Source organism: Elephantulus edwardii, unplaced genomic scaffold (assembly GCF_000299155.1).
Source record: "Elephantulus edwardii isolate Elephantulus edwardi_28Jun2011 unplaced genomic scaffold, EleEdw1.0 scaffold00254, whole genome shotgun sequence".
Taxonomy (NCBI): domain Eukaryota; kingdom Metazoa; phylum Chordata; class Mammalia; order Macroscelidea; family Macroscelididae; genus Elephantulus; species Elephantulus edwardii.
In genome coordinates, this window is record NW_006400004.1 from 2,702,414 (window position 1) to 2,717,457 (window position 15,044).

The window sequence follows — 15,044 nt, forward strand, 5'->3', positions numbered from 1 at the left end:
GACAGGTCCTTGGAGAGGGATATCATGCTTGGTAGGGTAGAGGGACAGCGCAGGAGGGGAAGACCCTCTATGAGGTGGATTGATTCAGTGACTGGGGTAATCGGGATGGGAGTGTCAGAGGCCATGCGATTGGCACAAGATAGAGAAGGGTTTGGGGCTATTGTACATAGGGTCACTATGTGTCGCAAACGACTCGACGGCACATAACAATAACAACAGCAACTAGTCTATTTACAAAATTTGAATACATTGTTTTTAAGAACATTATTTTTCAATTTCCCTCACCCAGCCCCACCAAATTGCACAACCCTAGGATTAACACCCCTCCTGCACATCCTCGTCCCTCTGCTTCCACCCTCTCTTGGATCCTTATAATCATTCTACAATAATGGCTTTATATAATATTTATCCTTATGGCAGCAAGTTAGTTCATTCAGTATAATGCTCTCCAGTCCCTCTCAAGTTAGGTAATAATTTACAAAATTGTTGCTCCTGCGTGCCGCATAGTATTCCACTGTATGAATGTATCATAATTTTTCAATCCATTGGTTTGTGGTTGGACATCTTGGCTGTTTCCATGTTCTTGTGATGGTGAATAGTGGTGCTATGAACATCGGTGTACACGTCTGTTTGTGCCTTAGTGCTCATTTTTTCAGGGTATATTCCAAGTAGTGGAACAGCTGAGAACTACCATATATTTAGAAGATAAAGTCAACAAAATTTCCTAAGGCGTAACGAAAAATTTTTAAAAGGTACTAAATCCATTACCAAGGCTAATCATTCAAATTTTAAAGAAAAAAACAGCAATCCTTACTTAATAGGGTTACCGGAGTATCTCCAGAAGAAAACAAACTTCCATTTGATCAAAAAGAATTTTTTTAAAAAAAAATTCCAAGTCATATACCTGAATTTAAGTCTCTTTGATGCCACAGCAGTTAAACACTTAATTGTTACTATAAATGAAAGGATGTAACAATCTATTTCTGCAATCCAAAGTTTACCCATTTTTGTCAAGTTGTTTCCAACTCAAGTTGTTCTTGTAGTCTTAAAAAGACTATAGTCTGGTAAACCCTCTTGGAGAAAAGAACAAGGGTGCTCTTTGAAGTAAGAATGGTGAAACTTAGTCTCACATACTTTGAGCATGTTGTCAGGAAGGACATCATACTCAGAAAGGTAAGAAAGGAAGACCACAAAAAGATGACTGACACAGTGACTGTGAATATGGACTCAAGTGTGTGGCAGATGGTAAGGATGGTACAGCATAGTGCTGGGTTTAGACTGGCTATACATACAGTCACTCCGAGTTGCAAGTTCACTCAATAACACATAATTATGAGGACAAACCCTACATGGCACTTCTACTCTATCCTACAGTATTTCTATGAGTTGGAATTGATTCAGTAGCAATGAAGTTTGGTTTTTCAGGATCATGAATTCCAGAAGCCACAGATGAAAGATTTCATTGGACAGAGAAGGACAAGCAATAGAAGAAAAGAGGCATGAAGAGATTGGATGAGACAATTTGGGAGTGTAGAGTTCCCTGCAATGCTATACATAAAATGGCATAATGACACAATAAAGTTAATACACATGAACTCAAGAAAGATAGCAGCCCCAAGCCTGTGAATGTGGTAGAGGCACACTTCCAGGTGCATGAGCTCTCACTTCATACCTGTTGGAGGAAAGTATACTTAGCTCACCCTTTACCTCTGCTGATGAAATTGATAGAACTGAAGCTGTGTCCACGGATTGTGCACAATTTTTAAAAGTTCCTGTGCCCCTCACACATATGGATTTCTGATCAAATAGCTTGCAATTTAAAAAAATTTCCTTGCTCTAAGGGAAAAGTAAGTTAATTTTTCATAGCAGACTTTGGTTTTACTTACATCTGTGTTACAGGAGCGATACCGTTTCCTTTCCCCAAGGCAATATTTTCCACCTCCTGAAGGTCTGAAAAAAACATTTTAGTTAACATGTGAATATACCTATGCACACAAAGAGTACATATTTTTCTTTATAAAAGCATACAGAAGTTTACTTTAAGAAAATGTAAAATTTGACATTTTATTAGTTACTGAAATAATCATCAATCATGCTAATGATTGTTAGCAATAATACAGTTGTTGATCACAACCCTACTAGAAGTAACTTTGGAAATACTTTAATTGCCATAATTTAATAAAATGCAACTATGCCAATGTATTTTTCTGACTATCTTAGTAACTAAGTAGCTCAGTTCAGGATGCAGACTATTTTGGGGTTCTATCTTATAGTGACTACACAGAACAGAGTAGAACTGTCCCATAGGGTTGCCAATGGTATAAATCTTTATGGAGGTAGATTCTCAGATCTTTCTTCCTCCTAGTGGCTGGTGGGTTTGAACAATAGACTTTGTGGGTAGAAGTTAAATGCTTTAACTACTGTGCCTCAGGCTCCTTACTTCAACACAGTGGCTTAAATAAGAACTTACTTATAATGAAAGGCCATTTGAATAAAAGTCAACTAAACCCTAATCTGAAGTTGTATGTTCATCAAACAGGAAACTGAAAGTGGTTGGGTTGGGTTGCGGTTTTTTGGTGGTTTTTTTCCCCCTTACCACCAGAAGAAAACAAAAGATACAATACAACTTTCTGTAAATAGCTTCAGTTAAACAATAAATAATGCAGAAATGGATTTCTACCTCACTTAAAATACTATACAATATGCTAAAAAGTCTAAAAAGTAAATTGCTTTGTATTACTTTGTAGTACTTTGTACTGCATATACATTATGAGAAAGTAAGGGAAATGTCAAATATTTGATCTGCATAAATTAATATTTAAAATATTAACATTAGAGAATGATATGGATATAATATTTTGCATGAAAGGAAAAGAAAACTAGTTCCTTTTTTTAAAAGGGGTCCAGATCATTTTCCTAGTATTTGAGCTTTATTATATGGCTTCAAACTTTCAATTATTAATTTACAACAGCCCACAGTTGAATTTAGGCAATTGATTCAGCTATGGTTTAAAAAACTCAAGGCTTAATGATCATGTTGACTCACACATAACAATGAGATAATTAAAACCACATTTTGAGCATATTTTCAGTGTCCAGGAAGACTGACTCTAATCAAGGAAAGAAAATAGCCCATCTTGAACTACCTTGAGAGAAATGTGTGAATTAGAGGAAAACAATGTAGTGGGCTAACTGCAGGGCTAACTCTAGCATGACTGGTTTCAGACTCCCTTTTGCATGAGTGGGTGACAATTAGCTCTAGTTAAGCAAGAAGGTAATAATCATTGGAAAGTGGGACAATGGGAACAAGGTACCAATATAAAGTGAAACAATTTCAAGCTATAAATAGCAGAAGAAAAAGAGAGACTATTTTTGGAAAAAGGAATTACAAGGTCCTGAGTTTAAATAAATAAAAAACTTTTCTACACGAAAAAGAGGGGAAGCAGGATAGATATTACAATATCCTTCTGCATTAAAAAAAAAATTATCCTGGAAAAAGGACTCCAAACCTATGCTCCTTAAAAATGTAAGCGCTTGGGGAGCTCTGGTGGCCTAGTGGCAAGAAGCTGCACTGCAATCCCAGCGGTACATGGTTCAAATCCACCAGATGCTCTGCCAGAGAAGGAGGGGCAATCTCCTCCTGTACCAGTCAGATCCGATTTGACGGTACACATACAAAATAAAGAAATAAAATAAAATAAAAATGTAAGCGCTTGCCATGCAGCCACTAAAGTGCAGCTAAATCTGGGGGATAGGAATGTGCAACTAGGAGAAAAATCCACCTGTAATGAATATTGACTGGGAGAAAGATTCAATACAACTTCAACAACAACAACAACAAAAACACCGCAACAACGAATGGGGTTGGCCTTGGGCCAGGAGTCTCTGGCGGAGAGAGAAGAGCAATCTCACCTGCATGAAACAGTCATGGGGAGAACAGTGGTGGCAGCTCTGGAAGATGATTAATGGGGGCATGTGAATGGAAACTATTTTAACACATGGGCAGTATTCTTTTCATTGCGATTTGTGATGCGAATCAAGGCATTTCATCCCTTGAAGTGCTCTCATTGGTCTTTTTACTACTAATGTAGCAGTAATAATTTTATGTGACATGTGAAAAGACCTTAGCTTTCCTGGGAAAAATGATAATGTAGCTAAGACCAGACCTGGATCCATCCACAATTCAGTAATTTGGGGGAGAAAAAAGAATCTATCTGATTATTACTAGATAAAAATTTTGCTCTACCTGGGATACACAATGCTTTTCCTTTTTGCATTCTTTTATTTTTGCTTAGACAGTAAGGAGAAAAGCAGAAAAAGAAAGTCTGTTTAACAAGGCCCCTCAACTTTCCTGTGACTATTGCTTGTTCTGAAGACAAGTACTTGGCTCACTAGCGAAACGTTTTTACAGATAACATGTGAAACCACAGCTTTGAATCATTTCCAACTGTGTCTTTTTGTTGGCTCCGGCTTACTTTAGCTACTTACGCTGGACTGTCACAGTGTCTTAGGGATGAGGAGACGCCTCCCCCGCAGGTCCTGCTGCACTCTCCCCATAGTGACCAGGGACCCCAGTCCCCATCTATGTTCTGGGGCCAAGTGCCAAAAGGAACACAATCTCCCTGATAACACCACTGCAAGATTTCACAGAAAACACAGAATTAGCTTTTAAACAGATAAAGCTAGCAGGATAGAAATACATAAAAGTCAGGCAATGGCCACTTACAGGCATCAGCATTCTCCCAATAGATAACACAGACTGCGATGTCTTTAGCTGTGCTTAGACGCTGGTAAAGGGGCAAGTGATTTACAAATTATCTTTAGCTAGACCATGATTTATAAATATCTTAACATATGCCAGGAGTTTTAAAAGACCTGACTTTGCTTCTTTTTCCCTTGTTTCTCCTCCTCTGCAGTTTTAGTGTTTCTCATTATACAGGTAACTACAGCCCTCAAATGTCTTTTTTAGACACTTAAGCATTTAACCATTTTTCTTCTTTATATTCAAGTATTATTAGACTCATGGAATGATAACACAATATGGAAAGTTCCCCAGTAAGGAATTTTTATGACGGTAATTGCTTTTTCTTTCTTTCTTTCTTTCTTTCTTTTTTTTTTTTTTAAGCTGGGTTGAGACTACAATGGCAAAAGAATGTGTTGTGGCATTTCATCTACATGAGCTCTGCAGACATAATAAAAGTAATGCCAAGACACTAGGGACTGGGTACAAAAAACCCCTTATATCCACTGACAAGCCATGTGTATGGTCCCTGCATGAACATGTGTACTGGAATTCTGCTCAGCTTTACTCTGCAATAAACCACACATACTGCACATAAGTAGAAAGCCAGGAATAATTTGTCGAGACGCAGATGTCGCATAATCAGCTCATAACTCTAGCATGATAAATCTTACTTGCAGAATATGGCAAAATGTAAAGTTTTTCTTAAAAGAGGAAAGAAAGAAAATAAGCACTGGCATGATGTTATTGGTGCCTTTTTCTGAATTATTTAACATTGATAATGATACTATGAAGTTATTTGTTTACATTAATTTAACAACAAAGAATATGATTAAATTATTAGAGTTGAAATGTATCAACATTAACATCGATGTTAAACGATTAAAGATTCAAACTTTTATGAAAATACACAGATTATCACGTGATGCTTAAAAGACAAGAAGCTTATTTTATTGATTGCAAGCTTTGTTGTTTCTACCCGCAAGATATAACCAGAATTTGTTCACTTTCCACTATCTCCACAGATACTATCCTAACCAAAAGTCAAAAGGAATAGTTTTTCACTTGGCCTCCACTTTGTTCTACAATCCATTCATCAAAGAGTTCTTTTAAACATATCACTGTTCTGCTTAACCATCTTTGGCAGTCTTCTTCCTTCAACTCTGGTCAACAATAGTCTTGTGAATTAACCTTCATCAGCTTTATTATTTCCCTTGTAGAGATAACTTCAGATACAATGGTACCCTTTCTTTATTTCATATACTAAGCTTGATGCCTTTGAGCTGTGCTGTTGGAGAAGAGTATTGAATATACCATGGACTGCTAGGAGAACAAACAGGTTCATCCTAGAGAGGGTGAAGCCAGGCTGCACCTTGGAGGCAAGGATTCTGAAGCTTCATCTGACATACTTTGGAAATGATGCAAGGAGGGACCAGTCCTTGGAGAGGGACTTCATGTTTGGGAGGGTAGAGGGATAGTGCAAGACAAGAAGGCCCTCAATGAGATGGATAAATTTAATAACTGGGGTAGGGAAGGTAGGTGTGTAAGAGACAATAAGGTTGGCATAGGATAGACCAGGGTTTAGGGCTACTGCACATAGGGTCACTTTGAGTCACAAGTGACTCGATGGTACATAACAACAACAGGCTTATTCCTTTCTTAACACATTTTTAGTTGCTGATCTCTCTGGAAATATTCTTATAGCACCTTATACTATGAGTCTGAATCTACTTTACAGCAACAAACAACACATCATTCAGGCTCAGCTTAAGTGCCATTTACTGGCTAGGTCTTTTCTAGGCCACTTTATTCTAAAGACATGAGAAGTAATAATGATTACATATGCCTCTTTGAGATCCTTCATACCATTTAACACTATCTTTCTTTTTCAAAGAATTTATTCTTTATTTCCCCTCATTATAATGACATTGGAGGGCCAATTAGTAGTCATTTCTGACTTGAAGGCACGTACCAACAACACATATTATAATGTAAAAACATTGAGATCAAGAACATATAACAACTAACAAAACCTGAGTACTTAAGTTGAAATTAATTAAGATGAAAAAATTCAGTTTCTCGGACCCACTAGCACATTTCAAGGCCCTGTTAGGAATTTAAAGATTAGAAGTGAAAACACACTCAGTCCATTTCCAAAAGACCACATCTTGAAAACCCTGTGGAGTGTAGAATGGTTCTGCAATACATAAGGTTGCCATGACTTGAAATTAACTAGACACTAATGCCACATATGACCAGTAGGTACTATGTTCGACAGAGCAGACATAGAGTATTTCCACCATCACATGTTCATTTGGAAACAACGAATGCCCAGAATAGCGCATGACATGTAGTATGTATGTAACAAAAATTTACTGAATGAAGGAATATATTTGTTAAATTATAGGATGCCGTGATCTGCTTTGATTACTACACAACAGAAAAGAACTGAGAAACCAGAGGAAGAAGAAGGTCACATTTGTCTTTCTTTCTCTGGTAGTTGGGATACATTTGGCGCCCAGTGAATGTTTTAGAATCTATAACACCATAAAGAAGTTGTGTGAGCATTGGGGAAGGTGTTGAATATTTTTGCTCATTAGAATATAAGCAAGAGCAAATTAAAATATGGCTAGTTAGTAAAAGAACATTCAGATCTTCAGTCTAATAAATGTTCAGATAGTTTTGTACATTGAAAATCATCAGGAAGAAACAAAAAAGTAGGTCCAAAATGATAAAATAGACTGAACTAGTAAAGACTCTGGTAGCAGGTTTCTAATAATGTACATTGGAGAGAGACAGAGACAGTGTTCCAGTTGCCGGTCTTTGATTTACTTAGTTGGTCTTGAAGACTAACATTCTTATATGCTTGCTTTCTTTTCTTTTTTTAAAAATAATAGACCTTCACTTAGACCAAAGTTACAATACTGGGACAAATAACATCAACTTTATACTTTTAATAGTATAAGAAGATTAATATAAGAAAACTTTAATGCCCGTATTCATTTTCCTTAGTGAATAACAGTGTAGTCATCTCCAACAATTTATGACTTTTTTTCATTCATTGTAATTATTGTCAAACAACAGTTTTAAAAATCCCAGTGACATCAATCTTAAATTTTACCTGTTTTTCAAGTGGAAACTTAGATTTTAAACAACATTGCATTCTACCTTATATTTACTTTGTCACTATAAAGTTTCACCTAAGTTCGATGGAACTTCAGATTTCATGTTGTTTAAGCACATCATATTTTCATATTTTGGAGGAGTTGATTTGTTCGATTCCACATTCAAGGTTATTCACTGATAGACAAGAAGTTATTTGTGCAAAATACACAAAAAAGCATTTGGAGAGGAAAAAAGTCACAAAACCTAGTAGCGAAGAATTTTGTAGTGGAAGGTGAAATCTACTGGTAAATTTTACTGGATCTTTTTCAGAAATAAAATTTTAAAAAACCTCTAGAGATACGACACTATGCAATCAGCTGGAAATTATTTTACATGTCACATTGCACATGTTATTTCAGATTGCTTTGACTCTACCTATAATTTGTAGAGAAAATATTTTACATTTTGCATTTTTCAAGGGATAAAGGATTTATGCATAGTGTAAGAATATTGATGGTTGTAAGTTCATCATAGGGTAAGAATACTGAAGGATGAAAGTATTTAATACTGTTGCTGTTATTAGCAGCAGTTAACTATGACCCTATGGATAATAGCTCTGAATCCTGCTCTATCCTGAGTCAATCTCACTGTCTCTGACACACTTGCCCTCATTACCCCAGTTTCTGTGCCAATCTCTCTCATCCACGGTCTTCCTCTCCTGTGCTGTCCCTCTACTCGTTGTTTCTGGCAACATGCCCAAAGTATGTGACACAGAGCCTAAAAATCCTTAACTCCAAGAAGCAGCTTGGTTACATCCATCCACTCCAGGACAGACCTGTTTGTTCTCTTGGCAGTCCATCATATGTTCAATACTCTTCTCCAGGACCACAACTCAAAGGCACCAATTCTGTCATCTTTGGTCATTGTACAGCTCTCTGATGCACAGTAAATAATTGCAAAGACCATGACCTGGATCAGACACATCTTAGTCTCTATACTGACACTGTTTCTCTTCTGTACTCTGGAGAGTGTCCTGACAGCAGATTTTCCCAATGCAATTCATCTTTTGATTTACTGACTGCTGGTGCTAAGAGTGTTGATTGTGGACCTGAGCAAACTGAAATTGTTAATAATCTCAATCTCTTCTCCTTCTATCATGGTTCAGCCAATTGACTCACTAGTGAGAATCTTTGTTTTCTTGATATTGGCCTTCAATCCATTTTGAAGACTACAGTCTTTGGACCTTCTTTAGCAAATGTTCAGTCCCTCCTCAGTTTCAGCAAGCAAGGTTGTGTCATCTGTGTAACACAGGTTGGTGATTATTCTTTCTCCAATCTTGATGTCACATTCTTCCTCATAAAGTACCACCTCCCACATGATCTATTACTATACATAGTTCCCAAATTCTGACAAAAGTTAGACAGTAAAAAATTCACCTAAGTTTGCCTCTTCTTTTAACTTTATTTAACATATTACTGTGCTTGAGGTGAGAATTTACGCAGTACATTACTTTTACAAACAACAATTCTTACACATTTTGTTTCATTGACAGTAATACCTGCAATGTGTCAGCACTCACTTACTTTCCTCTGTGGGTCCATGTTCCCATTTATCTAGTTTCAAATCCATCCTTACATTTTCATAGTTTGCTTCCCTTTTGTCTTACAGAGTTAACTGTTTTAAAGAACACATTCTCTAATGATGTTATTTGTTTATATTTGTTGTTATTGCTGTGAGGTGCTGTTGAGTTCAGTAAAACTCATAGTGATCCTACTAGCAACAGATGTGAACTCTGTCCTATCCTGTGCCATCCTCATTGTCTCTGACATACTTAGACTCATTGCTGCAGTCATTGTGTCAATTCATCTTATTGAAGGTGTTCCTCTTCACTGACCCTTTACCTTTCCAAGCATGATGTCTCTTTCAAAGAAATAGCAATACACCCACCCAAAGTATGTGAGATGAAGCTTTGTCATTCCTACCTCCGAAGAGCATTCTGGTTGCACCATCTATAAGACACATCGATATGATATTTTGGCAATCTATGGCTATTCAATACTCTACGCCAACACTACAGCTCAAAGGCATCACTTACTTGGCTGAGAGGTGGCCTCTAGGAATGTCTTCACTTTCAAGCTTATTGTCTCAGAGCAACAGTCTTTGAGGTACCTCTATTTTTGCCTAATTTTCATCTTTTTAAATAAAATTTTGTTCAGTAATTTACCCATTCTAACTGAGACTTCTATTGTGGTTGTGATCCGAGTGATTGACAGTGGTAGAGAGAAAGGCACCATCTAGTTCGTCTGGTCTCAAGTTAGAGGAGACTGTATGTATTTCATGTGGACCATTAGCCGTTTGGATGAATTCTTTGTGTATTTCTTGTATATTTCGAGCTACATTTTGCATTTTAATTATGCTGTACCCCTGGAGCTCTGATGGCCTAGGGAGTAAAGAATTGTGCAGCCAATGCAAAATCAGGCAGTTTGAATCCACAAGTTGCTCTGCAGGTGAAAGATGAGCATTCTATTCCCGTGTGATTGACTGCCTCAGTAAACCTGCAGGAGAGTCAGCTATGAGTCAGTTAAAACTCAATAGCAATGAGCTTAAGTTGGAACTTGTTATTAGCACTCCGAGCATTGCTTTGGTCTTCCCTAACAAGAGTCTTTACAATTCCCTAAGCCATGGTCTTTCCAATCACTTGCTACACATTTAAGAGCTGGACAATGAATAAGGATGACAGAAAAGAATTGATGCCTTTGAGCTTTAGGGTTGGCGAAGAACACTGTCCATGCCATGGATGGCAAAAGAAACACACAAAGAATTATGTTTCGGACAGGGTGCAACAGGATTGCTCTTTGGAGACAAGGATAATGATGCTTTACCTCAAATATTTTGGCCATTTTGTTAAAAGGGGCTATTCCTTGGAAAGGGTCATGATGTTTGAAAGAGTGGAGCGTTGCGGAAGGAGAGGAAGACACTCGACCAGGCCGACTGATGTGGCGATTGCTGTAGTGGGCTCTAATGTGTCAGGAAGTGTGAAGATAGGGCAGGATAGGACAGGGATCAGATCTGTTGTTCATGGGCTTACTGTGAGTCGTATTTGACTTAATGAAACCTAAAAACAACCACCACGATAGTCTTTATATTTTCAGGCTTTATATTATGTTTTTAATGAATTTTGAATTATTTTTTTCTATTATGTGAATTATTAGGGAGTTTTGGTGGCCCAGTAGCAGTGAAAAGGTATGGAGATAGGACACATCCCTGGCATACACCTTTCCCAATTTTGAACCCTGCTGTGTTTCCCTGCTCTATTCTGATGACTGCCTCTTGGTCCAAGAATAGGTTTCGCATTACAACGATCAAGTGTTCTGGGATTCCCATTCTCAGAGTCAGCAACAGTTTGTTATGATCCACACAGTCAAACGCCTTTGCATAATCAATGAAACACAGATATACATTCCTCTGGTATTCCCTGCTTTCAGCTAAGATCATCTAACATCAGCTACAATATCCCTAGTACTACAACCCCTTCTAAACCCAGCCTGGACTTCTGGCAGTTCTCTGCTGATGTGCTATTCCAGTTGTTTCTGGATAATCTCCAGTAGAATCTTGCTTGCATGTGAAATCAATGAGATTTTTCTATAGTTTCCACACTCTATTGGGTCACCCCTCTTTGAAATGGGAACAAATATAGATCTCTTCCAGTCAGTTGGCCAAGTGGTTGTTCTCCAGATTTCTTGGCACAACTTGGTGAGCACATCCAGGGCAGCATCTGTTAGCTGAAATATGTAAATTGGTATACCATCTATTCCTGGGGCCTTATTTCTTGCTATTTCCTTTAAAGCAGCTTGAACGTCTTCCTTCATCACCATAGGCTCTTGCTCATATGTCATTTCATTAAAATTATTCAGTGTCTGCCAACTCCTTTTGATGCAGTGACTCAGTATATTCTTTCCTCTTCTTTTAATGCTTCCTGGATCATTTAATATTTTGCCTAAACCATCCTTGATTATATCAACTCGAGGTTTGAATTTGTTCTTCAGTTCCTTGAGCTTAAGAAATGCTGAATGAGTTTGGCCCTGCTTGCTGAAACTGAGGAGGACCTGAAATGCTTGCTGCAGAGGGTCAAGGACTGCAGCCTTCAGTATGGATTGAGGCTCAATGTCAAGAAGACAAAGATTCTCACCACCACTGGACCAATTAGCAGTATCAGGATGAATGGTGAAGAGATTGAGATTGTTAACAACTTTAGTTTGCTTGGCTCCACGGTTAACACTCTTGGTGCCAGGAAATAAAAAAATGTATTGTGGTGTAAAGTCAGCTGTTAGGGACCTCTCCAGGGTACTGAAGAGCAATGTGTCACTCTGGAGACTAAGGTGCGTCTAAAAAAGGCTATGGTCTTTGCAATCACTTATTATGCATCAGAGAGTTGGACAATGATTAGGGAGGATAGAAGAAAAATTGATGCATTTGAGCTACGGTGCTGGAGAAGAGTATTGAATGTAAAATGAACTACCAAGAAAACAAACAGATTCATCCCTGAGAGGGTTAAACCAGGCTGCTTCTAGGAAGCAAGGATTCTGGGCCTTCATCTGATATACTTTGGACATGTTGTAAGAAGAGACCGGTCCTTGGAGAGGGACATCATGCTTGGGAGGGTGGAGGGACAGCGCAGGAGAGGAAGGCCCTCTATGAGGTGGATTGATTCAGTGACTGGGATAATTGGGTTGGGAGTGTCAAGAGACAGAGTGATTGGCACAGAACGGAGTTTAGGGTTGTTGTACATAGGGTCGCTATGAGTCGCAGGTGACTCGACGGCACATAACAACAACAACAACAACAACAACAACAATATGATCATATCATCTGCCAATAGGATACACTTACTTTTTACAAAGTTAAATTAAGATAAAAAAATATGTTTACCTTAATTCACGTTAAAAGATAAACTCAGGTAGTAATTGTTACTCGGTTTCATCATTAATTGTTGTTGTTGTTAAATGTTGCAGTCAAGTATGACTTATAGCAATCCCATGAACAACAGATCTGAACCCTGTCCTATCTTGTGCCATCCTCACACTTCCTGACACACTAGAGCCCACTGCAGCAGTCATCATGTCAATCCACTTGGTTGAAAATCTCCCTTTCCTTCACTAACCCTCCACACCTCCAAGTATCATGTTGCTTGGAATAGCAAGCAAGGACTAGCTTCTCCTAGCAACAAATATAGATCCCTTCCAGTCAGTTGGCCAGGTGGTTGTCCTCCATATTTCTTGGAACAACTTGGTGAGTACATCCAGGCCAGTATCTGTTTGCTGAAATATGTCAATTGGTATGCTGTTAACTCTTGAGGCCTTGTTTTCTGCCAAATCATACAAAGCAGCTTGCACTTCTATAGTATATAAATTCACACTCTTGGTAATATATGCACATATACAGTATATCATTCATCTAGTGGTTTATAAAATGTTGTTGTTAGGTGCTGTTGAGTACAACTCATAGAGACCTTATGAACAACAGATGTGAACCCCATCCTATCCGGTGCCAGCCTCACATTTCCTGAGACACTAGAGTCCATTGTGGCAGTCACTGTGTTAATTACTTCATTAAAGGTCTTCCTCTCTTTCATTTATAAAATACTATATATTTTCATTCTGTGGATTGGAACATGAGAGACAATTTAAAGTTGTTGTGATTGTTAGTTGTTACCTAATTGATTCCAATTTAGGCAAATTACATTTATGCATAGGAAAACTTTTCCAGGCTTTTAGAGTTATGACCTTTCAGAAGTAGATTACCAGGACTGTTAACCTCGGTGACTCTGAGTGGGTTCGCATGTCCATCTTTCTTAACTAGGAATACTTAACTATTTATATCACCCAGTAGTCACTAACATGAAAATAATAATGTACCAGTCATTTACTACTGACAAAAGACAAATGTCTAATTTAACAACTTAAGTAGACAACTTTCTCTTACAAACCTCGGTTTTCATTCTAGTAAAAATTTAGTCTAAAGTAATTCAGATAATTAGGGTGGGGTTTTTTTTTAAAGTTTTCTAACTCTAAAATGAGGACTAATTGTATTTCTCAATTTCAATATGGCTTGTATTAGGATAATTTCAGATATTATATCCATGCAAAAATAGCTTCCAAGATTAGAAAATTGATCAAATAACTTGTTAAAGATTGATCTTTGGTAGAAACACTATACGCCAAACCCTTTACCACCTGATTTGCTTGGATCTCTTGGAATTTTTTTCTGATTATCTTTTCTAGCAGAAGTAATTTTCTTGATGCAACTTACAACTTTAAGAGAATAAAAATTAACCATAAATTTTTGAGAAACCAAGAGGAAATTGCAGGTGGATCTAATTAGATGAGACTGGATTAGAGATAATTTTATAAAGATTGCATTGATCATCATGTATCGGGATTTTAAATTGACTGAAGTCACAACTGAAATCATGCAATTATATAAAATAACTTGGGGGGGTACATATATATATATATGACAAGCTCTTAAAGCTGGGAATTTTAGTGTCAAATATTTTTATTTTATCTTTTCTTTTACATGAAGTTGTCAAACCTATAAGAATTCCATTAAACTGTAGGAGCTCTTTAATCTTTACCCTCAAGAGTTATATTCCATCTATTAATTATTAGACTATTATAGATAAAGGTATTAGTACCTCAGTGTAAATTATTCAGCTAAATTAGATAAATACAACCTTCTATTGCTAATAAAAGTACATTTAACCAAATTCACACTCCAAGATAAAAGAGTAAAATTAAATTGCTCATTCTTGTTTTTCATATTCTAAGCAAAGAAATATGTTTTAAAGACTCTATAGGTATGTTTTTAAAAAAATTTTGTTGAAGATTCACTATTCATTATTAAATAATTTCTTGCTGGAAATTTCTAATTTCATTATCTAATAAGTATTTTTTTACCTTAAAAAATGACAAGAGGAGTGTTCCTAAGAAAGTCATAAGATACATCAAGCTATCTAAATTTAAAAATTTATCAAAATTCCACTAAGAAATATTTCAAGAGTCTATTTTAAAAGAAGATTGGGGGTAGTGGTGTTGTTATCTCGTTAGGTAGGTCATTTTAGGATATGATCATGGTGTAGCATGTATTCTAGCCAGCACGGGGTACAGGCAGCATCTGGAATGTGAGACCTCTAAGGAAA

The 15,044-nt window shown here is 37.1% G+C and overlaps 1 protein-coding gene across 1 annotated transcript in view; it reads right to left on the reverse strand.

Moving 5' to 3' along the window:
• Positions 1 to 15,044, reverse strand: part of ADAMTS6 (ADAM metallopeptidase with thrombospondin type 1 motif, 6) — a 509,355-nt gene that overhangs the window by 209,339 nt on the left and 284,972 nt on the right. The window contains exons 12-13 of the mRNA XM_006899365.1: positions 4,489 to 4,634; positions 1,887 to 1,950 (exon numbers count right to left, since the gene is read on the reverse strand). Coding sequence (XP_006899427.1) covers positions 1,887 to 1,950; positions 4,489 to 4,634 — 210 coding nt within the window. The remainder of the gene's footprint in view (positions 1 to 1,886; positions 1,951 to 4,488; positions 4,635 to 15,044) is intronic.